At 40.3% G+C, this 27,720-nt stretch overlaps 1 protein-coding gene and 1 long non-coding RNA gene across 3 annotated transcripts; one reads left to right on the top strand and one right to left on the bottom strand.

Annotated features, from left to right (window-relative positions):
• Window positions 1–221: 221 nt before the first annotated feature.
• Window positions 222–9,794, bottom strand: IL12B (interleukin 12B; the record flags this gene model as incomplete). The annotated part of the gene is made up of 7 exons (XM_082063458.1): window positions 222–1,178; window positions 2,338–2,459; window positions 3,791–3,936; window positions 4,779–4,972; window positions 6,004–6,121; window positions 7,229–7,510; window positions 9,713–9,794. 7 exons carry the CDS (start codon window positions 9,792–9,794, stop codon window positions 1,175–1,177), a joined length of 948 nt encoding a protein of 315 aa, XP_081919584.1. The 3' UTR covers window positions 222–1,174.
• LOC309445036 lies at window positions 8,836–27,520 on the top strand. Of its 2 annotated transcripts, XR_014185210.1 has the most exons (4): window positions 8,836–8,940; window positions 9,154–9,195; window positions 24,142–24,247; window positions 25,451–27,520. It is a non-coding gene; the product is annotated as an uncharacterized lncRNA (long non-coding RNA). The 2 variants fall into 2 exon arrangements; XR_014185211.1 differs by lacking the exons at window positions 8,836–8,940; window positions 9,154–9,195 and adding an exon at window positions 19,282–19,367.
• The last annotated feature ends 200 nt before the right edge of the window (window positions 27,521–27,720 follow it).

Genomic DNA, 27,720 nt, shown 5'->3' on the forward strand with positions numbered 1-27,720 from the left:
TAAGGTTCTGTGACAACATCTAGCACTTCTTGCAGTACTAGGGAAACACTTTCAAAATGAACTATAAAAATCTGTATTATAAAACTCTAATTAGATGCTTAACATCCACTTATAAAACCAGTCACCAATCGCTCTCCGAAGTGTCAGATACACTGCAGTTAAACTTCTAAATAGTTTAAGCTGCCTTGGTTTCATTTGCAGATCCCTGAGAGCTTGTGCCCTGTGGTTCTGCCTGCGGCACAGCAGGTCCAAATCAACTTTACTGTCAGAAAACTCCACTGCAAGAGCTGCACCGAGCGCACTGAATAAAAGGCCTCTGATGATCACAGGCATGAAAGAAAGGGGGTTTTGTGGAGCAGGTGCTGTCTGCAGTTCCTGGCTCCCATGACCTTTCATGTTCATGAGAGGTGGCAACAGGACTTTGTCCACCACAGCAGCTCAAACTGCCTCCACGCCAGTGCTGCCACTGCAGCCTGGGTCCAGGTGCAGGTGTGGGGCTTAGAGAGCGGCTCATCTCTGGTGCAACAGCTGTTTGCAGTGTTCCCTGGCCGGGCATCACCACGTGTGAGCACAGACAGCTGACATCTGGACTTGCAATTCCTTCTTTTACTAAAAACATCTGTCATCACAGAGGAACTGAGAGGTGCATAGCTGCCTCATGCAGCCAAGGCTTTCTGTGTTGATAGATTGCAACAAAATAAATACAAATAAATAATTAAATAATCAAATAAATAAACAATTAAATAATGGAATACTAAACCAGTTCTTTCAATAAGTTACTTTCCAAATAAATTACAACATGAAACAGCAACTGCCATCACCTGACATTGCAATTCATATCAAGTAAATAATAAATAAATAAATAAATAGATAGATAGATAGATAGATAGACGCACTCCAGGAATAAGCAGAACCTACAATAATAGCTGACAGCATTGTATCAAAATACATGTTAATATAACATGGTGTATGCTAAAGGCGTCACTCAAATCTGGGGAACTTAAAAGAGCTGCCAAAATCAGGACTGTATTAATCTCTTACAAAAAAGATATGTTATGGCTTCTTAAGAATCTCAAATGCAGTTTTTTCTTCTAACTATGGTTATGTTCTTGTGGTAATTCACTCTTTGCTTTCTTTAGGAGCTTTGTGCCGTTCTCCTAGAATCTCTTACTGGTTATCTGTAAAATAAAAGAAAGGAAATTTACATAAGAATTATATTTATTTTCCTCAGACCTGGATTTTCAGTCCATTTCTCAATAAAGCTTTGCTGGTCTGAGCCATCTAGTGAAACACGAGCACTCAGTTTCTCTACAGGACTCAGGCCTAGGGAATGCAAAGCTCAGGAGTTCCTGTGTCTTGACGGGTGTGAGGGATTCAATTTCAGCTAATAAGACTCAAGTACCCATCCAGCTATGGTCCTTTGGGAAATTCCTTTCAGTTCTCATTGGACTCTATAAATGGCTCTGTAGCAGTGAAGTCTGGATCCACAGAACAGTGTGATCTCATTTCAAGTGTTTCAACAGGGCTACAAGTTTACAACTTTTCAACTGGTGTGACTCAGGAAACTTGGAGGTCAGAGAGGTTTGCATCTGCATGTGATTGGAAAAAAAAACACCCCAAAATTATGAAAGAGAGGAAGAAGATTAAAAAATCTGCATAATTATTTTTCGTGTTGATCTAAAGGAGGCTATTTCCATATTTAGAAATATGTTCTGACCTGGAAAGCTGGGCTGAGAGTATAGAGCTGTCAGAGAACACTAATCACTTCACAGAATAAGAAAATATCCATTCTTAGCACTAGCAGAAGCTGCTACTAACTTTTCTTTCTAATAGCAAATATCTCCTCTTTCTCTCTCTCATTCCGTTTGTTGTTTTACTGGTGATACTTGGCTGTGTATAGATTGTCTGCTGTATTTGGATGCTCAACATACATTCATAAGCTATCGATGGACAGAAAGGGTTAAAATCAGCACGGGTTACACTAGCAATGGCAAAATGCTCGTGTATTTGTTGAAGAATATTTTATAATTGCTTAGTTAGGTAGAACCCTACCCATGTCTCTGAACCTACATCCATTGTTTCCACTCTGATTTAAATGGATTCTAATTGTTTCCTCATTATCTTTTTTTACAAGAATAATCATTTAGACAGCCCAATACATTTACATGTTTATCCTCTTACAGATATTTCATGAAAAAATATTCAGGAGACAAAAATGGTTATGAGGAAATGTGAAATAAATGCATATTTAAGAAGCAGAAGTAGTGCACAGAGTCCTTACTCTTCTGGGTAAGGAATTGTCCCTGCTCCTCTGGTAGAAGGCTCTTTAAGTCATACCTGCAAACTGAAGACCACTCACTCCAGGATGAGTTGTAATAGCGATCCCTGGCCTGCACAGAGATCTTGGTTTTTGGCCCAGCCATTGGAATCTGAAATGACTGCTCATCAGCCTCATAGACCTATGGACAGGGCGCAGCTCCGTCAGCAGGTTGTAAAGGTCAAGCAGAACATACAATAACATGCCAGATGGATTGCAACAAGAACATGTAACTCAAAAAAACCCATTGGTAGTTTGGTGTTTCAAAGGGACCAATCTTCACCCACAGATACCACAGATACTTGTGAGAACTTGAGCCTCAGTAGAAACAAACTAAAACCCCACTTTCCACTGAAATTAGTGTTGAAAAGTGACCCAACCCCCAAACTGAAACAGTCATTAAAACAAAGGGTTTATTTGTTTATCTGGGTTTTTCTCTTTTTTCATTCTTCTCCTAGAGCGGGAACCCTAAAAGACAGAAGTTGCTGCTTTTCAGTATCGTTGAAATTTCCACCGAGGACCTGTGGCTACTACAAGAAGCGCTGCGCAGCTGGCCAGTTTCTCCACTGAAGGGACTGTACAAGACAACCCTACTCAAATCAAGGACTCAGCACTAGGGGAATGGCCCCATCTGCTGGTACAGGCTTGCATATTTTTTTCACATTAAAAAGACATTGGCTAGTGTGTTTGGTTTAATCTGTCGACAAACTGGAATGATCATTACATTTGTTTCCTTGTCTGATTGCTGGACCAAGGAAGAGCAGCACTGCAGTCAAGGACTGTGGTCAACTGGTTTGTGTATTTATTTCCTCTTCCACTGCTGATTTCTTTGCCAACCTGGGCAAATCGCCATCCTGCTGCTGTGTACCCTTTAGTGTATCCATGAGCACTAGTACAGGAAGAGAAACCATTTTGTGATTTAAAGCTAATACAGAGCAGCAATGTTTAATTAACAATTAACTAATAAGTGGAAAGTAAGTGGCAAAGACTGTAGCTTTCGCCAGTCTCCACAGAAATGCTGCCAAATGAGTCATGGGTTCCTTATTTTCCAATTCAGCTCTAAAGAAAGTCTGAGCTACCCAGGTACAAGCAACATACAAGGAAATCAATGCAACAGATTCTATACTCCTTGATTTGGAAATTGGGATTTTCCTGCATTAGGACCCACACAGCCTACTAATGAATTAGTAAATATGTTTCTCACGCTGGCACAGCTATGCAATGCTTGGCATGACTTTATCTCCCCAGTTACATCAAGGTTACATCCACCACAGAGTGTGTTGTCTGGATCTTACTGCTCATGGAACTGGAGAGGAGGACATTTTCCACCAAAATAAACCCTTTTCACATTTAAGTCTCAGCATATATATATATATATATATTTAATTCTAGTCCACAGTTCTTGCATACTAAGCTAATATTATTTATACTGTCTGTTCAAGCAAGAAATTCATGTTTCAAATGTACCTCTACCTGGATTTTATGTTCCTCTGTAGTTTCAGCTTTGACCCTGAAAGTCAAAGGGAAGTAGGACTTTGGTGTGCTCCATGTTCTGGGATACGTCCAGGTCACTGTTCCATTTGTGGCCACATACTGACATTGGGGTGGGTCTGGTTTTACTGCAGGAGAAAATACAGAAGGTGTTCACATTAGCAGCCTAATATCAGAGGTTGGTGTACTGCTGCTGATAGTTTTATAGGGATCAGCTTTGGGAGCCTCCATGAGATTAAGAGAGGAGTAGGCACAATGTCTAGGAACTGCCTTGTGTGCTTCTTATGGAAAACTAAGCACAGTCCCAGGTCTCTCTGGGTAAGATCCTTTTTTCTTTTTTCCTGGAGGGCTGCAGAGGGCTCTGTTAGACACAGAGGAATAACTTCAACCCCTGCTAACTGTTAAGGCATTTAGCAAAACATCTGTTTCTTTAGGATGTTGCTTCATTTTCCTGTGCCCTGTGGCATCATGGTCACAACTGGTTTTCTTACTTCCCGCCAGTTCCTATTCAACTGCCCTGGATGCCCATAAGTAAGAATGGATCAGGAGGGAAGCATGCACAGCACCAACCATTCTCGGAGTAAATCTAGGAGGGAAGCATGCACAGCACCAACCATTCTCAGAGTAAATCTACAGTTCTCAGAGAAGAACCAGTTGGGTTATTGGTTATTGCCTGAGTTCTCCCACATACCCCTTCCAAAACATGTCCATGTGATAGCAGGGAGGGCTACAGGAACTTCTGTGAGATGTCGGGTGAGGGGGTTGGAGGTCACAAGCTAGGGACACGTTGCCTCTTCACTTCCTCATCCTCTCCTGGACTGCTGCTATGATTTGTTTTCCCCTGTTCCTGTAACTGGGGGCTTGATAGAGATTTACAGTAGAATAGAGCAGGGATTCCCAAGCCACTGTTAGTTCCACTGTCAGCAGCAAGAATAGAGCTAAAATTAATCATGATTCCTGATCTACTCACTGATATCTCTGATGAAGAAGCTGCTGGTGTAGTTCTCATATTCCACCTCATCAATGACCTCCAGGAACATCTCAATCGGCTGGTGCTCTTCAGCAAATGGACAGTAATTTTCTTTCTGGCACTGAGCTGTGTATTCAGTCACTGATTCATCAGTGTGAGCTACAGGGCTGCTGCAGGTTACATCTCCCTGAGAGCTGAATACAGAACAAAGGAATGGAAATGCTGGTTTGTTCCGAGAATTTGTTAAAACAACAATAACATGTAGTTGGTAAGGTAATGTTTTACTGTTGCCTGTATCATTTTATGGCTACGGTTCAACAGATGCAGAAACAGTTCAGTGGGAGTTCTTACATTTCTAGTGCTGTATTACATATTAATGTAAAATCGCAAAAGCCCCCCTTCCTTAGCAGAAGGAACTAGTGTTTAAACCTAAACAAGGATATCTCTTCTATTATCATGCCACTGTCCCATGACAAGCTCTGGTATCTTACTTTGTTCCTTAGTCCTTTCCAAACCTTGATGGAAGAAATAAGGAAATGTTAAAATGTATCCATTGAGAAAAAAATAACAAAAGCCATCTATAAAGTACTACCTGAATCTGGTTCTATTTTTGCATTCAGCAAAATAAAACTCTTTGCCGTTGTTTCTTCTTTAACAAACTGAAGTGACCTTCGCTTAAGCACTCCATGTTTTGGAGAAAGCCCCAAGAGTGGTGGGAGGTAGGAAATCCCCACGAGGTTCCCCTCACATATTTCCCTCGCAGGTTTCTGCAGTGTTCCTCAACAGAGACTTGTCAGTGGACATGTGGCTTTTGCCGTGGGTGCAGCCTCCCACTCCCTTGATTCCACTGGATCTGTTGCCAAGGGACTCAGTGCTGTGATTGTTTCTGCTTTTGGCCCAACTTCCCCTCTCTCCCCTGCACAAACTGTTCTTGCTATTGCTTAAATTATTCTGTGGCTGCGCTGCAGCAGCTCTAACAGGCCAGTGGGGGACTGGTCCATTTGCAAGTCTTTATTAGTTTCTGAGCAATTTCCGCACCCTTACGAGTTAAGTTAGTCTTGGTCATGGCTTAAAACATTTGGCAGATGTTCAGGTTCTGGAAGTGGGACTCATCAGACAGTGGCATGTCCTCAATAGCCTAAAATCCAAGGTTTTCTACACAGAGTAACATAAAGGGCTGTTCTGGCCTTACTCTGAGGTTGTTAAGGAAAGTACAAGCTTTTACCCTTTTAGACTTCTGATTGTGAACTTCACATTTGAACTCTCATTTTCTGTCATCCATGAACATTTGAAAATTCCAGAGTAGTTCTTTGCCTCACATTTTAAAAATGTCCTGTTTGGCTCTAGATGGCAAAAGAAAGAAAACATGGTTTATTTACACTTTTTGCCAATATGTTGAAAGCAGAGAGAAAACAGTAATTCAAGAGACTTCAGCAGGTGGGTACACAGACAGACACAGCCTCATACTGCCCCTTGGGCAGCCACCTGTAGTTAAAAAGCCATATAAGCATCATTAGTGGCTGAAGGCTGGTTTACACCGCACCACATTAACCACATCTACATGGCCATTGAGAGAAGCTAGAACATACCTGAGCTGCTGCAGGCAGCAATACAGAACAACCCATTGTTCCTTTCACAAAGAAACATTACAGCTATTCAGTTGGCAAACCTCTGCATTTGTTACTCCAGGCTGTTCACACACTGGGGCACTTGATGGGGAATGTTTCTAGTGTGAGAAGCGAATGAGGCCTCAGTGTAGGTGCGTATTTCATTTCTGCTGCCCAGCACTGTAGACTCCCAACAACTCTATATTGTACCCTGGATGTAGCTGACCGGCAGACCAGCCCACTGCATCTGATATGTGGCTCCAGGAGCCAGGCAAAAAGCCTTGGAAAGTCATAAGTTCCTGTCACTACAACAAGGGACTGCAATATGAGACATAGATGAGGGAGGTTCATGCAGAAAATGCAAAACATCACAGGTTTGTCCCAGTGGGTTAATTGTGAATGGAGAAGCCCAAATGACAGCACTTAAAATTCAGGTCAGTCCCTGGTTCTGTCAAATTGTGTAGCCCTGGTTTTGCCGACCCTCTCCTGAATGCTGGGTCTGTGAGATGGAGGCAAAGCAAGTAAATTGCTCTCACATCAGAAAAGCAGTGATGTATTATTGATTGAGTCCTGTATTTAATCATTCCTACCATCAATCTCTCCTATAGGTCTATAGAGTCCTAAATTAATGCCCTGGTAACCAATGCTGCTCATCAGTTGCACCATACATATACACACCCACAAAAGCAGTAATTTACCTTTCACTGGCAGTAAAGCATTTGAGGTGGACCTATTTTAAAGGGGATATTTCTCATGCATATCTCCAGAGAGCTCCCTCTGGTCCTCACAAAGCTTCAATGCACAAAGTTGAGCAAGATACAACACATCATATTATGATCATACCTTCAAAGCTTCTCAGCATTGACCTTATCATTTGCCCGTTAGAGTCTACTTTAGTTATGAGGAAGAACTCATAGCTGATGATTTCATGGGTATCAGCTCTCAGACAGGTGTAGTTGCCAGCATCTGGGAATTCTTTTACTTCGGCAATTAAAGTCTTTCCAGTTCCCTTCAGTTCTGTGCCCTTCTTCCAGTAAACTGGCAGTGCTTCATCAGGTGTGTTACAGGTGAGCTTCACTCTTTTAGCTGGTGTCACATCGTTCCACTCTGATTCTATGACGTACACTGAACATGGCAGAGAAAGACACATTAGCAGCTACTCATACTTAACAGTGCGAAGACTGAACCAAGCCTTTTTTTTCAGCTCTACTCTCCAGAAAAACTGCTAACCAGTCTCTGGCTTTCTTGCCCAAGGCCTTACCATCACCTGGAAATCTTTACAAGAAGAGGTTCGACTTCGAATTTTACAGCGTATCTAGAACCTGCTGATCAATAGGGATGGCATTTTAATGGAGGAAGTGATTTTTTTTCCATGTTCCTAGAGAATCTTACAGTGGTTCATAACTGTGGGAAGTAGGCAGATATCTTTGTTTTAAAGGTGAGGATTCCAGGACACACTGAGCGCAAGTTTTCCTCCTGCATGTGGGCTATGGCCTTTGCTCCCAGAAAGGCAGGTAAAATCATGGAATCATGGAATCATTTTGGTTGGAAGAGACCCTCAGGATCATCGAGTCCAACCATAACCTATCTTTACTATTAAACCATGTCCCAAAGAACCTCGTCTAAATGCCTTTTAACCCCCTCCAGGGATGGTGACTCCACTACTGCCCTGAGCAGCCTGTTCCAATGCTTGACAACCCTTTCCATGAAGATTTTTTTCCTAATATCCATTCTGAACCTCCCTGGTGCAACTTGAGGCCATTTCCCCTTGTCCTATCACTCCGTACTCTGGTGTTTCCTATGGTGCAAAGCTGCGATGCTTTACCCTCTTCAATGTCAAAGGTCCACGAGTTAGCAACGGGAAGGAGGGGAGCTCAGAGGAAGTGATTTGTATTTGCCTGTAGCTGATGTTGTTTTCCATTTTCTGCAGAGAAATCTGTACTCCTATCACCCTCCTCCTAGTGGAGCGATCACTAGGAGACGGAGGATCTCTGAGCTACAGCAGAGGTAAGTGGAATGCAGCAGGGAGATGTGGTCTTCTAAATGCCATCTTGTAACTCTGAAATGCCCTGCTGGCCTTTTCAAATTAGAAGACACACCACATCACAAAATAACTGGGAACAATACTATTAAAGAAACATTATTTTCTCTTGTCTCTTTGCTGTGGTTGGCTGAAGAATTTCACCTACACTTCCGTGTGGCAACAGTTCTCCAATTTAACTGCCATTGCTCAGATATGCTGCTGCTGTCACAGGCTCCTCAGCCATGTTCAGTTCCTTTAGAGACTTTCCTACAGGCAAGAAGTGGCAAAAATTTGTTTCCTAGTGTGTCAACACCACAGCAAGTGCTCATCTCAGGAAAACAGAGTTCCAGTGAGCTCCAAGACCTTTTCACCAGAGTGTTTCACTACCAGAACAAGAGCTTTAAGACTTTACCACAAAGAAGAAACTAAGAAATATATATCAAAAGCTGAATCCAAAAAGGCAGAAAATATGCAGTTCTAGGAAGCGTGGAAGTTTACCAAACTGCTCATGGATATTGGAAACACAGGCAAGGTAAATCTTACAGGCTTCAAATACAGAGATTATTCTTGGTTCTGACAAACATACTTGCAGTTTTCAGCACCATGGTATATCTCAGGGAACCCACAGGATAAACCATTTTTAAATGTAAAAATATGGCAAACAGTAATTGAAATACTTTTTACAAATAAAACACAATCAGGTTGAGAATGCTTTTCTCGTGTTGACTAAGGTCCTTCTTTTTAGATAATTGCATTGATGACAGCCTGGATTATAGAGCTACACTGGGTGAGTAAGAACAGCAAATTTGATTATCTGAATTTAGCCCAGTTTCTGGTAAGTTATTTAAAAGATTTGTTTGTTTATTACTGACTTCGTATTTTTTTGCATTTATTTACCAGAAAAGCTGGGAAAACTAATTTCTAGGTTTTACTGTGAAATATTCTGTTCGACAATTAATTCTTCACTTGTTCATTTGTGGACTGTTATCTAAGTCACAAGATACTGTTTCTGCTTCCAGACTGCGTGACTGAAACTTTTGAAACAAGAGAAGAAGGAATAGGAAATAAGACAGTTTATAATGCAAATATTTAGAATGGCTGTTGTATGATGTTTTAGGACTTCTAACTATTTCTTCCATTAATACCAATTAGTTGGCTAGTTATTCACAAGAAAGTAGGAAGAACCTTGGCCTAAGGTACTATAGTCAACAAATTCCTTGCTTGTGGACACAAGCGTAATTCTGAAATAAATACCCTTGTGTCCTACAGTCAGCTGTAGGTCTCAGTAAGTGAAGACTGCTTACCATTTTCCCTCAGTTTCCACTGTGCTTCCAGAAGGGCAGCAAAGGAAAATAATGAAAGTAAGGCAAATAGGATATGAGACATCTGTAAGGAAAAAAATACATTACTAAAGTACATTGAGTATTGTTGAGTGTGTACTGAAATCGAGCTCAACACTAGACAGGACAATAAGAAGACAGAGTCAGTTCCAGTGAGCTAAGAAACATTATCCCATTCTAAGAACTCTTAGACTACACAAAAATTGAATATCAGATTTGTACTGGAGCTCAAGCCAAGATTTTGATCCACTTGTTATTCACACTACAAACCAGTTCAGAGAAGAAATCACAGAACTTAGAGGAAAAGTGTTGTGTGTATAGGTCTTATAAGATCAAGAGCACGGAAGTGTTCCCAAGTCCCTCAGTTAAGTATTCCTCATGCAGGAAAGGTCCTGCTGATGTCAATGAGGTTGGTTCAACGAACAAGGCATTGGGCTTAAGCATCAATGGACATTAAATTCCAGTAATAGAAAGCTTATAAGTATATTCCTTGGTTTAAGTGTGTCAGTAGTCCTGTTAAAACAAAGGATTGCAAATAAAATTAAGGACCTGCTGAAGTGCAGTCTTCACCATCTCTGAGAACAAGTGACAGCAGTGTCAATAATGGAGTGTCGAGCTGGCATCAATACTGACACTTGCGTGACTGGTACTAGTTCTAGTATCCACCTGAGGTTGCCCGGGCTAATTAACTTTGCAAGCAATTTCAGTCAAAATTCCTACTGGATTCAGTGCCACAGCTATATTTGCAGAAATGGCGGGATATGCATGTCATTGTTACTGTGTTCATTTGAGACATATACGTATATCTCACTTGAGAATATATAAGTATATAGCTGTATATACAATATATACATGTATATCTGTCCTGAATTCAAATTACAGCTAGAGCAAAAATGAAACGCAAAATGTATTTTCAAATATTGTAGTAACCACTAGGCACATAAAAATTTTAATGACAGTTATTTAGATACACTTTCAGACCTTTTTCAGCTGGAGAGTAAAACAAATTAATAGGAATATGACTTAGAAAAAGAGGCTGGTGAATATATCTTTCAAAGTCTATTCTGACTACAGAGAGAGTCTGAATGCACACGAAAAACACAAAATTAAGTGTTGTGGTTTTGTGTTTGTTGTTTGTTTTATTTGGTTTTCCTTCTCAAACCAGTCTTTTTCAGTGAAAGGAGAGTAGTCCTCCTGATTTCTTCTCATGTGATACGAAACATTTTCCTGTGGGTTCATGGAGGAAGAGTATGTCTGTATTTCTACGTGTGCCAAATCGGTTACTCACTGGCAGCGCGTGCTATTATTAGCAGTCCTTGATCAGAAGCCAGCTGTCTCTGAACCAATGCCAAGAAAACGTGCCATCTGATTTTGTACACCACACAGCACAGCTGTTAATGGGACCAGAAGCTACAAGTAAAGTAACAGAGAGAGTATATAGGGGAGGAACCAGCTCACGTTGCATCTGTACTCAGAGAGGCAGGAGCCTCAGTGAAAAGCCAGATTCCATCAGGCAGCCTATCAGCAGCATATTGCTTCACTAAAAGGCAAACATTCTTAGCTCCTGATGATTTCCTACTGCAGGCAGGATTATCTGTGATTTGTGAAAGAAAATTAATTTTCCAACTTTCTGAAAGATATGACTTTCTTTATAACAAGGCATTCACTACGATGCCTCATAAAATCTGAAATATCAAATAAAACTTGGAGTCTAAAACACACCTTCTTTTCCATATCAGCCTTTCATCAAAACTAAAACCTTGAAAACAGAAAAATTTCTCCTGGTTTTAGGGAGGAGTTTTACAATTCATGTTTTTGATGAAAATGTTAACAACGTTCATGGAAAACTATTCCATTTTGAGACGGGGGGAGAACACTCCCTCTCCCCCATCTCAAAATGGTACCAAAAACCTAATCAGAAACAAACTCAGTTTCTGAACATCACTAATCAGTCCAGTTGCCCAAGCATTCACAGACAAGGAGAGTGTACCCACAGCATACGCTGTCTGTGACCCAGAGCAGGAGCTGCTCTAGACCAGCACAGACCCCTTCACTGAGAGTCACGGGATAACTTATGTCAGGAAGGACTCATGGACAATGTCCAGACCAGCCCCAGCTCGAGTCAGGGCCAAGTCAATCATAATACATTTTTTTTTCTAAATCAGAGAACAGTCTGAACATAAATACATATTTGCCAATGCACACACCCCAGCAACATGAACACTGGTAAGATACAAAAGATTTACCTTTATAACATTAGCTAGTCTGTTAGCTAGATAACAATTCTATGAGCTATATATACACTGTGCTTAACTTCAGGCACATAGGGATATAAATACCCTTCTGATTAAAATGTCACGACAACTATTTAAATACAATTTTAAATAAATAATGTTAAGTTTTAGATAGTTTCACCTGAAGCAGCTGGTGCCAGACTTGTGTCACCCCAGTGTTAGAGAAGAAGGGAATTCTCACCTTTTCCTGTGCTGGCTGTCAGCTGAAGTTGCCAGGCAGGTTGGGTTTGTGATCTGAAGGAAGCTGGCTCCCTTATAAATACTTGTAAACTCTGAAAGGAAAGGGATGCTCCGTTTCACCGCAATACCACAGAATTGCAACACGTGGCTTGAGTTCCTTTTTTACATAGTGGCAGAGCTAAAGCAAAAAAAAAAAAGTTTGGGACTCTCAGGTAAACTTTAATGAGGAAATGAGATTATGAGATTGTTACAATGACCTTTATCATATGCCCGAGGCATTTCCTTTCCTGCCTGATTTTCTTTCTCATAATGCCCATTCATCATCTGAGGAAGAGTAAATACAGGCTAAATAAACTTCCAAAACTGTCTGATGGGAAATATATTATGAAGACAGAAAGAGAAAGTTAAATTAACTAAATCTGTTTCTATAAGGTAAGCATGAAAGAGGTAATTACATGAAATAAAATCACAGCTACCACATCAATCAGAAGTACAGCTAAGAGAAAATTAATTTTTAATTGTTGTCTTAGAATTGTATTTATTCTAAAAATAAAGACTTAGGTCAACAACAACAAAAAAATAATTAGTTCTGGCTTGGAGAAAAAATCCTGAGATTGTAACATTATTTTATGTTGCAGTTTTAAAAATAACTTATTGTTTTTTCTTTATGAACTGATGTCCCTTTTAGACATGTACTCAAGTATAAGAAAAGCCCCATTCATAGCTTATACTTTGAAAATGAGGAAAAAGTTTCTATTGCTTTTTCAATTATTTGTGAAATAGAAAACAATTCATTTGTCAGGCAAACCAAAACAGTAGTTCTTCTAACCCTGTTCCAAACCTGAATAAGATGACTGAAAAGTTACAAGCAAGAAGAAAAATATTGCTTATAAAGCAAAAAAAAAAAAAAAAAAAAGTTTTAAATTCAACCAGATATGCTCTAGGAATTCATAAAGAGCCACAAATCTACACACTGCTTTCTAGTGACAGGAGGATTCCCACAGCCTGGAGATCATGGCTGTAATGTAATCCAGCAATGAAAAGTCAGTGCCTGTCCCTTCTGCTGTAGTCAGTAGTCTTTTAGAAGTCCTTCACACATATAAAACAACACAAGAATTTGCAGTATGCTACGTGTTTGGTGCCCACAAATACAGCAAGAACGTAAAATGAAAGGAGGAACAACCCAAATTAGCAGTGAGACAAACTTACTATGAACCCCAGCAGTTCCCAGTGAATGGGGTTCCTGTTTATTGTCACACATATGGGAGGCAAAACAGCAGAGAGGGTGGCATGCTCATTTGAAGGAGGGTAGTTTAAGGGCTCTGGATTAACCATGCTGAAAGCTTTACTCAAATGTATTACAGCATTACCAGTGGAATCTTCTTCTCTCCTAGCCATCCTCTTCAAAGAAACACTGCTAAAGGGGGATCACATACACCTGTGGCAGGGGAGGTTTAACTCCCTCACATCTGACAAAACATAAAACTAGAGCATCTCAGTCTCAGACAGGCCTAACTTGTGTACCCAACCTGTCGGTCAGATGTCAGGTCCAGACTCCCCTGTGCCAGAGCTCAGAGCCAGAGCAGGGCAGGAGCAGAGCGCCAGGGCTGCGGCTGCGAGCGCGGCCTCCAAAGAGGGTTTGATACAGCAGGCCTGTCAGAGGAAAAGCTGCTCCCTTCCCATACTCTGTACTGAATCTGGATCAAAGCGGTATATTGATTTATTCATGACACAGAACTGACCAGCAACCAGTGAAAATACCTATACTGTTAATGAATATCTATACTTCTCTACCCTCCATTTGTCCCCAAAAGCTCTAATCTCCCCCTCCCACACATACACATGGTGTTACACCCACACATTGAGGACGTCTAAGTTACAAGCACAGATACCCTCTTTGCATCTGGCTGATGCCTGTCTTCCCCTCTTACACGATCATTCAGGACAAATGTCTTTTCAGGCAGTTTTGGGTCCTTCATTCGCATACACTGTTTATATTCCCACTCTTATCTTCAGCTGTTGTTATCCAGGTCATTTTGACCAAGGTGGTCCATGCCAACACTGACACTTCTGCTGCTGTTTCCCCGTTCAGAAAGAGAAAATAGCAGTGTGAGAAAGCATGTTGAGAAGGATGTGGCAGAAGCAGGTGGGGCACAGGCAACTGAAAGGTATTCAGCTGTTACAGGTGAGAAAATTGTCTCCTTCTGATCCTGGTCCCTGACTACCTTTGGAATGCATGTCAGATGGAGGCTGGGCTGTGCACCATATTCCCATTCATCTGCGTCTCCTCCCAGGGGACACCTTGAAACGAGAGCAGCGAGGAAGCCGCAGTGAACACCGACACACCTCTCCCTTTGCAGTCCCAGCCTGTTCTAGTTGCAGCCTCTGGGAAGCACTTAGGGCAGCTCCCCTTTCTTAAACAGGAAAGAGCCCAGGCCAAATCAAGGTTGGGCAACACCTTGTTCCCATTTAAAACAATTTCCAGTTTCCAAAATTCACTTTTGTGATAACACACAAGTTTAACAGAAAGCCAGTAATGACCAGGAAAACTTGAGAGCTGCATTCAGTCACTGAGCAGATAAATAAGGACACAAGTAACTTTACATACACGTTGCCTACTTCTTTCTCAACCCATCTTAGCTTGCCTGTTTGCTTATGTCAAATATCTATTATGGCTTTTCTTTTTTCACTGTAATGTCACTAATGCATAGCTTAAACATCTGCTCAACCTGACAGTAGTCTTTAAATGCCTGCTCAGTTCTGAAACATAAATAGCTAATGATTAATATAAATAAATACACATGTTCAGAGTGTATGCTTGCACACACATGCACAAAGCCTACGTAACTGCCTTAGCTCATTTCTTGTTACAGGACAAATGGAGAAATACAGGATCCAAGCTTTACATCAAGGGCCCTAGATGCCAGATACAGAACACAGACACATCTCTGTGGAACTTCCATGGTGGGATAGTTTTCTATGATCCATCAGAGGAATTTTTATATATTAAAACATAGAGATTGTGAAAAGATGTTTTGATGACAGTCTGATTTTCCATTATGAGCTCATACATTCTTAAGGGGAAATTTGGAGGAGAGCAGCTTCTCTCCCATTGTTTTATCCTACTTCCCCTATGACAGTGAAAGAGAATGGTGGAAACTCTATGTCCATATTTTGCTTTCCTCTAATGCAATGGAAACACTACTTTTTGGCAGAAATGGCCCGTTTCAAAATGCTTTTCCATTCTTTTGAAGGACAGATGATTTTTGCTTTGTGGAATGACATAGTTTTTACACCACAATCCAGGAAAAAAAATGTGTAACATTAGTAAAAGGAAGATTTATATAAACTGTATAATTAGCATGATTTGTCTATATGGAATTTCCTTCAGCATCTGGCTAGTTTTGCATGGATGTTGATTTGGAGATTAATGCCAAAGATCAAGTTTTATTACTGTTATTATTAATGTAGTAGCAGTGAGTAGGGAACTCTGTTCTTTAGATATCATTCACTAAACTGTGATTTATGTGACTTCATCCAGAAATATGGTATAATATTGACATATCAATGATCTTGCCTAAAAAAAATCAAGTTGCAAGCACTATGTGGAATCACTGAACCAAGATCAAACCATAAGAGAAATGCAAAACAACAGAGGGGAAAACTACATCCCACTTTTATTTAAAGTAAATACATGTGTATATATATATATATATATATAATAATTAAAGAAAAATCTAAGCTTTATACAACAGTGATTCGTTTGCATTGTTACACAACTAGAGCAGCCACCCAAAGCAAAGAATTTGGGTATCTCTCCTTAGATGCAGAGGACAACAATTTCACTTCATTTGTGCTCCAAGCTGGTAGGCCATCTACTACCTCCAGAGCAGAATTTGCACTATAGATTATTGTGGCTTGACCTAATTAAATGGCCATTATCATGCTAATTTGGCTAATCAACTTTCAGATTAGAGCTCTCTTGTTCAGTGTGGGGCTGAATGGGAATATAAAACACATGTAGACACAGAGCACAAGCTGGTGCTAAATAAGAGAAATGGAAAGAAGGGGTTGTCATCTCTTAGTCCTACTCCCCTCTTGTCCTGGAAACATCTGCTCAGTCAACTTATAACTCACGTCACACTGGGTGTCTCCACATTACAAATACAGCCTGCATTTAGAGACAATCTTAGAAGTAAAAAAAGAATGTGAGGACCGAGACAGTACTGTCCTGCATAAAGCTAAAAAATAGCAAAAAGAGGTATGATGTTTCAAAAGGGTTTTAAGAACCAAGTAACATTTTCTACAGTAAACTACTTCAGAGAGTAAATGGCATTTGGGTACCTAAGTCTATGATACACTTTTGCAAATCTTTATAGTAATTCCAGAAATATGGGGCAAAAATACAAAAGAATCTCATACATCTGGGACTCACTGCAGAACTATAGAGATACCGGTACTCTTTAACACATGAAAGCACAAAAGTTCCTTCCCCAGAGCACACACATGAAGATGGTTCATTGCATTTTTCAAGTGCAGTGCAATGTGATGCTTCCTATTGCATCAGTCTGCCCTTTCCATCATAGATCTGTTCTTTGCATCTGCTAGATCTGTTGTGCTACACTCAACTGCAGGACCTAGATGGAAGTTGCTCTCTTTACGTCAAGTTCACTCATTTCTTGAGTGTGATGTTGCAACTATTTGAAATCCACTGTCACCATTGCTTAGGCTGGGATATAGTGCTGGGGTGGGGGAAATAACATATCAAACTGAAAGCAAAGGGAAATACCCGGTAGTAACTTATTGACTTAAATTCAAGCAGCATTTTCTTGTTTGTCAGGCAACTTGTATACAAAGGAGGCTGGACACTTGATATCTTTGCAATTCTAAAATTGCATAGAGCAGTTCTTCAGGTATTCACAACACATTAGCAGCAAGCAAGAGTAAAACCCTTGGGCAACAAATTCAGTAGCTTCGTATTCTGTGCAGAGAACCTCAGGATGTATTTGTGATCTCTATGACAGTAATGGAAATTTCAGCTGATTTAAGACATGACAGGGAAGGTACACAGGCAGGTAGGTAGATATGTAGGTAGATGGATTGGTCACAGTTTTCAGAGCCAGGGATTATTAGTGATGGTTGTGTTATGGGGTCAGATAGTCTTTTAAAACCCAGAATCTCACACCGTTGGACTGGGATGAACAACTCTACAGAAAACAACAGTAGCTTTTCTACATAAACCTGAAGGTGACAAAGGAGGCCACAACCAATGTAGTCCCTCAGAGTACCTTAAGCCATAAGAACATCCCTGGAAAAGTCTGTATTTTCTTTACCAAAAGCCAGTTAATACATAAGACCTCTCTGTTGGTGTTAGGATCAGGCAATGTAGGAAAATGCAGACAAATGCATTCCAATGCAGACAATTACTAGACAGCATCTATTGTACAGTCTGGAAAAGGCTTTGATGCTCTCATACTGCTCTTCAGTTATTCCTTGGCCACAGCTGAAGAAAGAACAATGCAGGAGAAAGATAAAATGGAGAAATATAGCATGATATTGAAGGGAAGAAAAACCACCTACACTAACATTCAGTTAGAGAAGAGGTTACTGAGAAATTACTTTCAGGTTTTGGATTTGTATTAATAATCGAAAATTCATCAAATACCTTTCTCAGACATTAGTTGATTTTCTCATATGAAATACATATATTTTATTAGATATCATTACAAAATATATTTGTTGATAGGTGGGAATTAACTTTGTGATACATGTCAGTTTTGTACAGCAAGTGACACGCTTTTAGTGCACACATTTAAGACACAGTGTTCAGTGTGTGACTTTAAGCAAAAGAAGTGGAGTGGAAAAGAATTCCAAACGTTAAGCATGCCACGGAGAGACAGAAACTGGTTATAAGATCTTTTGCAGTTCTTTTATATTTCAGGAGTCATTATGTTGTAATTTTTGTACAACTATGTGGAATATTCTCTTTTTAACCACTCACCTATCAACTTATCACTTAATAGCACAGTATTTGAAGGACAGTTTACTTATTTTTTTATTATTGTGTTTCAGCGACAATAAGAATTCATTTTGGCACTTGAATTTGCAGTCTCAGAGTTGCCTTTGATGTCTCAGAGATGGAACAAGTAATAAGCTTTTGGCAACATGAGACATTGTTCTCTTTTAATGCAGCATGAGCTTGTTGCATCCCTACGGCCACAGGCAATGTCGAGGACCTTATGGGGAACAGGCGGCTCATGAACCAGAGATGAAGACCTGCTGCTTTTGCACTGGCTAATGCAGCCCATGCTGAGTGATCTGCAGCTTTAGTGAAAGGAAGAGCTGGGGAAAAAAAAGGTGCTGTTCATTTCCGGCCACTTTTGGGGAAAGGGAAAATTTTCAAAGGCACTGAAATGCATTTTGAACCACTTCAGCCTTTCAGGAGTATATTGCAAAAACTCACATAAGTTTCCAGCTTTATCTGGGACCCTCATGGCCATTCTTTTCCAGTTGCACCAGAGCTGAGCTCAGGAAATATAAAGTAACACCTGGAGTGTTGGGAGGGTGATAGTGGTTAAAATTTTTCAGCTTCTTAATAGTAAGAAATCTGCATGTAAAGGTAACGCTTCTTTACGGGAAAACAAGGGAGGAAAACAAGTCTTTCTCCAGAAATGGCCCAAGACTTCTGAATGAAATAGTACAGGAAGTCAGAAAACATCATTGCTTTCTGCTCCAAATGCACCTTTTTTTTTAATTTATTTTTTTTTTTTCTCCACCTGCAACCTGCAATGTGTCTATAAAGAACAAACAAACCCTCTTCTTGCCCTTCTAATCTACACACCCTTCCTCCTCTGGGGGAAACAAACAATCTGTGCTACATACATGCACATTGCTAGGGTTACCAGGCTCTTATCACGGCATTAATGAGAGGTGAGTAGAGGAGTTATTCTTGTCAGTAGTTCCATTGACTAAGCCTATATTTACACGGTATTTCACAAGCAGATTTGAATTTTCTTGAGACAGCATGTAGTTCAGGCTTGGCACAGTGCCGGCTCCTGCCACGCAGCTTCTGCTGGAGCAGAGCAAGCTGCCGGCTACTTGTGAAACACTGGATCGACAGGATTTCAGTCGTACTCTTGGTGCATGTAAGTCAGCACGAAACGTTATCTTTATGAAAAATACTTCTACCTGCTTTTATTGCTATTTTGAAGGGGAACGTGGGCAGAAATTAAAGTACTCAGAGATATACCCGGAAGAAAAGGGAAGTCCTGACAACTTGCTATTTTGCTATGTAGTTATTAATGTGTATATATTTACTTTATGCTTAAGTCTAGAGACTCAAACTGAGAATGGGACCTCATCTTATGAGGGATACCCGGAGTTCTTATTAAGACTGAGTGCCCAGTCATGATCTAGGCAGCTTGTTGCATCATTTTTTACCTGTCAAAAAATTCCAGGTTCCTGGAGGTGGTGAAAAGACATTTTAAACTGTGTAATAAGAGTTTTACCACCACTTATGACTGTTAATGAATGAGGTCATACAAGGCCTGTTTGGAAAGCAAGGATGTTTCACAAACGAACCACTGAAGCATCCCTCAACTTCTGAAAGCCAAAGGAAATTTCTGAAATGACCCCAGTGGTTGCTTTGTGATACGACATTTGCTTCTGTAACTTCTGTGAATGTTAGCTTGGCTGAAATTGTGTTGTAATAAGTGGGAATACAGTATTACCAACCCTGAGTGCTGAAAATTCAGGAGCTCTGACATGCGATGGTTTCTAGCAACCACAGTAGAATGGGGAAAGGCAAGGAACTGTGGCCTGGCAAGTCCTCCCTGCTGTTATGTGCCAGATCATGTTTGGAATGAATGTGCCCAGGAGGGGCTCCAGCCCTGCCTGCCTTCCTCAGCACCCAGATATTATCTACCCCAGGGAGTTATTTTTTAAACAGTATCTTCTGTCTTCTGCTCATATTGTATTTAGGATTCAGGGTGGAGCCAAGTTACACTGGTCAGCTGTTCTTTGCAACCACTATAGTTAGATGCTGATTTTAGTAAAAAATGTAAGCTGAGAATTCAACCTTGTGTTAGCATGTAAAACTAAGCCTTAACTGCCACGTTCAGAAAATATGAATCCCTCTAAAATTGTGAGAGTCATTAATACTATAATTAGAGAAATAACAAGGTTGCTTTGTACTAGTCTAGGACTAACTAAACTATGTTGTTCAAAACTTTACACAGTTTTTACGTTAATAAACTGCAAAAGGTAATATAACTTGTGAGCAGTTCCTGGAACTTTGCAAGACTTTTAAAAGAAAGCTAAAAGAAGAGCCTTCTTTTTTTGGCTTTTGTATTCTACTCCTGATGGAAGACAAATTTGGATTAATGAGAATTTATACAGAGTTTGTACAGTGGAAAAAGGTGTGTTCCATGTTTAAAAAGAAAACAGTACAGGCTTAATCCTTCTCCCTCTAATCTAATGGGTGTTGCAGCATAGATGTCAGTGAAAACAGCCTTTGTGCCAGTGTTCACAAAAAAAGCTTCTTGAGTGCTAAAACTACAACGTTTGGCCAAGATAACTTGTTCCATACCTCCCTGAACTGAGCAAGGTGCCTGCAGCGAGGCTGTGGCTGAAACACCCTGGAACCGCTGGGCTCGAGGACAGGAAAAGCTTCCACTGTTTTTATTATAAATGGATCCTGGTCAGACATGAAGCGTCCTACCTGCCTTCTCAAAGAGTGGATCAGGAGACCTAGGTCTGTCCTCTGGCTTTTTTAGGGAATGAATGCACATTAGGCTTTTAATGTATTCTTTGCAACAGAGGTTTGCAAACTGGCCTGCAGCCTGTTCTAAGATGGTTATAAATGAGCTTTTAAAAGAGTAAGGTCACCACAGTGGTCTAAAATTCTCAACAGACATTTGAAATGCCACTGGAAAATTTGAAGAAATATGAAACTCAGGTTTTCAATACCCACTTGAGTCATATATCATGGAGTTTCAAGGACAGAAAACTAATATATTCTGTTTTCTCTAGGTAGTTAGTTTCAGAGAGTTCCTCATGCAGCAAAGCACTATGGAGCCCAGCAACACAGGGGTTTAAGTTGGAAGTGTGCAATAGAATTCACATTCCTTAACTTTGTTCATTAAAGAGGTGTTCAGAGTAGACCTGAACTCTAAAAGGGAGAGTACAGATATTTCAATAATTTCTTGATGCGTTTCTTTGTAAATTAAGCAAATAGAAGCACAAAAATTTATTTTTACAGTGTCACTTCTCTCAGTGCAGAAACAAACTTTCTGTAGTGCTGCATTCTGCTGTAACCTTGTATTACATTTTTCTACTTTTAAAAATGATCATCCCTGAAAAATTCATAGAATCATAGAATTGTTTTGGTTGGAAAAGACCTTTACGATCACTGAGTCAAACCATTAACCTCGCACTGGCAAGTCCACCTCTAAACCACATCCCTAAGAACCTTATCCACACATCTTTTAAACACCTCCGGGGATGGTGACTCATTTGTCCTTTATTACAGAGTCATTAATTGTAGCCATAAAACAAGAGAACTGTATATATATTTTTTTCTCTGCTCAACAGTATCAGCTTTCCTCATCAACTTTTAAACTGCTGAACAGTTCTTATTGTTATAATATTTATTATATGAATCAGTTAACTGAATTTATCTTGTTTTTATTTGAAATGGAGAAATCTTTTAAAAAGTTCTTTTACCACTAATCTGATGTCTCTGCAGCCAAAAGTAATTAAACAGGCAGGGGAAGGAGACGTATGTCTTTTTTTAAACTATATTTTGTCTGTCTCGTTCCCAGCTGCACTGATATACAGACTGTTACAAGATTAACGGGAATTAAATTGCTTCAGACTTAACCACAGCAACCCCACTTCTCACCACCACACATTTCTGAATGAAATTGTTGCAGAAGGCTTCTTGTTCAAGATACAGGTGTGGGTGTTGATATGTCAGAATAGAATAATACTGACAACCTGAAGCTGCAACTCTGTGTGTTCTCTGCCCTGAGCTTTCCCAGCGTTTGCCTCCTCCCTTCCTACCCAGAAATACGATATTTCTGTTCATACCAGCTGAAGGGCAGTTTCGGAATGGGTACAAGCGGCTCGGTTGCTGGTTGTAGACCACTGCTCTGCCTCTTTTCCCTCTTACGTGCTCTGTGGCCCGTGGTTTTCATTTCATGTTGTGCCCCAAAGATTCGCCACCTCATTTGCACACCAGTTACACGAACTGCAGAGGGCGGCCACACGGACAATCTGTGGTCACGAGGATGCAGCGCCAGCAGCTGTCTGAGCCCACACGGACACACACGGAGTCTCCATCTGTGACTCAGTTTCAGATCCTCTAGAAGTGACTGTTTTGCTGGTAGATTTTATTCTATCGTGCAACGTTTTCATAACTAGTTCATGGTTTAACAGTTCTGATCTCCCCTTAGGTTTCTAATTAAGAAAAAAAGAAGTAAAATAGGAAGTAAAGAATAAGAATGTATGGCCCAGATCAAGCCAAAGGCCAGTTGAGCTCAATATTCCATCTCAAACAGTAGCAGGACACACAGGGAGCACTTTCAGGTTAGTTAGAACCAAGCACACACTTGTACCTAAGGAGAGATTTTCTTTCATTTTCAGCTGCTGAATGATCCATATGCTGGCCAGAATACTACTCAACAGTGTTACATATACAGATGCTGGAATGATAGAAATGTGACTGGAAATAAAGAAACAAAATAATACTTTTTTTTTCTAACGTATTGCTTCTAAAAATTCTGAGAAATCCTGAGGTGTATTTCTGGTTTTAACCTTGAAAACTTTGAACATCTACCTAACCCCTATGGCAGGGAAAAAACAAGAGGACAGTTCCAGTACAGTACCCTGTGTCTTTGTGACTAGGTATGGCACAAGACACATCAAAGAACTTTGCAACGCCTCTCAAGACTTAACAAACAATTGGACTAACAGACATTGTCACATACTCTAGTGTTGTTGTTATTGCTATTGTTCTGCTGTTTCTTAAATAAGCTACTTTTAGGGGATAAAACATCAAACAACCAGCTAAGAAGTAAACACTGAACCAGGTTGTATGGCCCCTGTGTTCAGATACCAGGAAGAGAATAGGAGGGTGAAGATGTTACGATCAAGCTGCTTCATCCAAGGAGCAGGTCTCTACTGTGTGAGCTGCACAGATGTAAATGGGGAGAAGAGAGGGTGATCACTGTCCTGTCCTTCAGTTCTTACTGACTGCTCACAGCATCATTGGGCTAGGGCACAGAGGAAGCAAAACAGGAAACGAGGTGACAGCTTACATTTCTTTTTGAGCAAGGCAAAAGCAGACACACAGCTTTTCATGTAATTCTGGGGTGTCTTTTGAGATTTTGGGTGTGAACCTACTTACTGTTCCTTATTCAAGGGAGATTACTGGTTGGCCAATAGCTGTCATTCAGCAAACAATTTAGGTGTCAAAGTGAGGAGAAAGCCTTGCATGAGGGAACTTCCACTAAGTACTTTCCCAAAAGAATGATGAAACTGCTTGCATGGTGTGAGCACATTTGTTTCTGCTTATCATCACGCCATGGAGTATGAGGATATGTCTGGAGTTGCTCATATTTGGAATTGTGCTCTTCTTGCTCCTCCCTTGGCTCTGACATCATCCTGAGTAAATGCACCACAACAGGTCTGCAGAAGAAGCATCTGTCACACAGATGAAATTGTTGACCAATATCAGTAAATTCCTGGACTTGAGCAGGAACGAGATATCTTCCTAATTTGTCTGAGGAGACCTAGGGAAAAAAAGACAAGGGAATGCTTTACATTTAAAATGCTTGCGGACTTGTTCTTTGGGTTGTTTGGGTTTTTTCTGGTCAAAAATGTAACCCAGTGCCTTTTTTTTGTTGACCCTATACACAGGGCTCTTCAGAGTTGACTGCTTTTTGCACATTCGAGAGCTCATTAGATCCTGTGCCAGGAGAGTTTCTACTGGGTTCTGAGCTCATTATGGGCAGAAAGTACGAAGGTAATGAAACCAAGACCTTCCAGTTTACACAGAAAAGAGGATGCTATCCTGTCAAGTAAATAAATAAGCCCTACAGCTATCACAGAGTGACTGTTGACTCTCCTCTGTCGCTTCCTAAGTCTACTCTTCCCTGAAGCTTAACCGTGTTTTGGGGTGGGCATTCCTCACTCTGTCTTGCTGGAGAATGAATGAACAGGACGGAAATCAAACTCAGCCTCCGGCCCCACGGTGCAGAGATGCAGAGCATAAAGATTCATTGGCCCCCAAATTCCATTTGACTTTGTAAGTTATTACAGCCATAAATGAAAACTCCATTTTTAAATGTACACCTTTAATTGGCTTTTTCTGTTGCTTCTTACTATAAGAAAAATCCCCTCGGACACTCCTCAGAGTACTCAAAACAAAAATTCAATTCCTTTGTGCGAAGCTAAATGAAGTTACACAATAGGTGTTGACATAGTGATCGCACCATGATGTTTCTTGCTACCTCCACCAAACCTTTCCCCGACACTAGAAAGTCAATCAAACGTGGGTTTCAGCCACAAATGACATTACTTCCTTTCCGTGGTAATAGCTACTGCAAGCAACACCATATGAAAATCATACACCTCATATTCACTGTTTATTTCTCTGACAACTGTTGACTGAGCAAAGAGGTTGCTTGCATTTGTGACTTTCCACAATGTAAATTCCTCTAATATTGTGAGGCAAAGCTGAACTATCTTCCAACTAGTTATGGAATTTCTAAGGCAAGTGAGAAACAGCAGGAAAAAGCCCTGCATTGCAGAACCTCATCTGTAAGCACGTCTGACTACCTCAGAAGTTAAACATTAGTATTCCTATGCAATGCTTGTTCGCATATGTAATAATAATATCAGTTTTAGATGTTCTGTTTCGATCCTCTCCACCTAAAATTAACATCTGAGAGTAAGAACCATTTCAGATAGCTTTGGTCTGACAATCATAACAATAAATCCCTTTGCCAAAGGAACCCGTTGTTTGCTCAAAGCAAACAAGATGTCACTCATATTCAGAGAGTTCAGCAGAAAACCACTTTTATCACATAATGCAGTCCAGTACAGGTAGCTTAATGTTGTAGATAGATTGGGTGGAAGAGAAATTTTGCAGTAAAACCATATATACCAAATGGTAACCTTCATATGGGAACTGCTACCTTATGCCATTATTTTTTCTCCCAACCAGCTGAATTTAATGAACATGCTACTTGGCTACTGTGAGCAGTCTCATGGAAGGAGACTTCCACCCAGCTCTGCAGGGAACTTCATGCTGTCCGCAAGGGCCGGTCACGTTGCAGGCTGTGGGCAGCATCACGAGCCTGGCACTGCTCCATGGGCCGGCTGGCACAAACGCCACAGACAGGGGATGTGGCATGAGCGCAGCCCTGCAGTCACCGCACAGCTTTCCACAGAAGTCAACTCTGCAACAAAGTGTGTCATTTTAAGAAAATAGGAACTTTGCAATCTGCAGCAGAGTTATAAATAACCCAGGGCAAAGTTTATTCACAGCTGCTATATGGGAGGTGACTGGGCACAGCCCTGGGCTTGACAACACAATCAGAGCTAAAATCCCTAGCGGTCATGAATTTCCATTGTGACAATACTACCATTACCATTTCACTATAGGGGACTACATTTACATTGCCCCTTCATTACACTTAATTTTTCATGAAAAGGAATAAATAGAAGTGAGAAAAGAACCCCGAAACATTACACTATCTTAGGCACAAATGTCTCATTTGAATGCCTGTGACTGAGCAGTTGAGATAGAAATTAATTCACTTGTGCTGCAGCTTTATTTACACATAATGAATCTATGGAAAAGATGGGAAGAGGACCACAGATTCTACTAAATAGCCTTGATTTTTGTAAAGATAGGGAAGGCTACATTACCTCATGTGGCACTTCTGTTGTACATTGTGTCTGCATTCACAGGGGAGCCAGAGACATCTGTTGAGAAAGGTCTCATTTGACATGTTCAGTAGTGCTCAGATTTTTGCTACAGCTTGAATCAGAATTCCAAACAAGCAACAGAAAATACATAGGTACAATTCCATTAACGGTGCATGAAAAACAGTATGATGTTAACAAGGCATCAGTAGATAACTTTGTGTGTATCTGTGTATAGGGTATGTCTGTTATCAGTATTCATTGTTCAAATAAGGATTTATCCTAGACACTCTTTACCTCCATATTTTTTTCATTTTATATTAAAAAAGGCATTACCAGTGTTGAAATCCAGCAGAATGCAGGTGGCAAGGGGGAGAGAATAAGAAACAAAGAAAGAAATTCAGAGAAACAAAGAAGGAAACAGAACAAAAGAAAAGTAGAAACATGTAAAGCAAAACTTCAAAATCTAGTTTTGAGGAATCTTAGTGTCAGGGACTTTTTAGAGTCTAATAAAAGGCTCTCTAAATCCATTTTGTCCGTGGTAAGGGCTTTTCTTAATTAGTTTTGATTAAAAATTCTTCCCAGGTTTTTGGATCCTTTTTCTCCCTACTGATGTCTTTTTGAGGTGATGGAATGTTTGGTAAAGAAAGAAAATTCCATTTGTCTTCACAATTTCACTGAAAAGAAATCATTTCGAGTTTAAGCAACATTTTCTCTGTCTGAGATTGAAACCTTTTGTTTAGTAAAAGATTGTTTGGAATGCTCCTTTGGTGCACCCTCCCTTGCCACCACCCCCAAGAATTTGGCCATTTTCACTGAGGGTGATTTGTCTGCATCAGGAAGCAAAGGACATATTTTCCTTACAAAGAGTTGTATCAAGCCCAAAGCTGAAGAATGTCAAAGGAAAAACAAAACAAAAAATCAACCACAACAAACAAACAAAAAACCCACCACAAATAACCCAAAAACTCCAGAGAGCACAAGTGTAAGGAGGGCACAGTGTAGGTTTGTGCTGCTCACATCCACCTTCTCACTCACCACAAGATAAAAGAGCTTCACATTAAACCTGGCTGTTCAGGACTACCTGTGTGTTATTTGCAGTCACTGCAATGTACTGAACATTATTTCAAAATAGTGACTTTTTTCTCATGCAGTCGCAATTGATTCCCCCAGACAGTTCTAATTTTCAGTCTGGAAATGCTAAGGCAGTTTCGTTATGTTAAAAACTTTGCTGTTTCCTTCTGAGAGCAACCAGAGGTGGAGTACGCAGTCACTGATTTGCATAGCACCCTCGGCTTCAGTAAAGCTTCCACTTGCTGACCAGTTATCTAGGGATGGAATAACCAGCTCCAGTCAAAACAACTCTGTGCTTTCATTTACGTATTAGGGTAAATAAAACAACATGATGAGTCAGAACTGGAGCTCTCTTTATTATGTAATAAAATAGTAAGGCTTTCAAAGAATACGTAAGTCTTTATTCATTGTAGTACTTCCCCCAGAACTGTTTGTGAGACCTAACTTGACCTCAAAACCCAGAAGCCTAAAACTGGCTCCTTATTGTCACAG

Source organism: Streptopelia decaocto (assembly GCF_964273445.1).
Source record: "Streptopelia decaocto genome assembly, chromosome: 12".
In the NCBI taxonomy this organism is placed as follows: Eukaryota; Metazoa; Chordata; class Aves; order Columbiformes; family Columbidae; genus Streptopelia; species Streptopelia decaocto.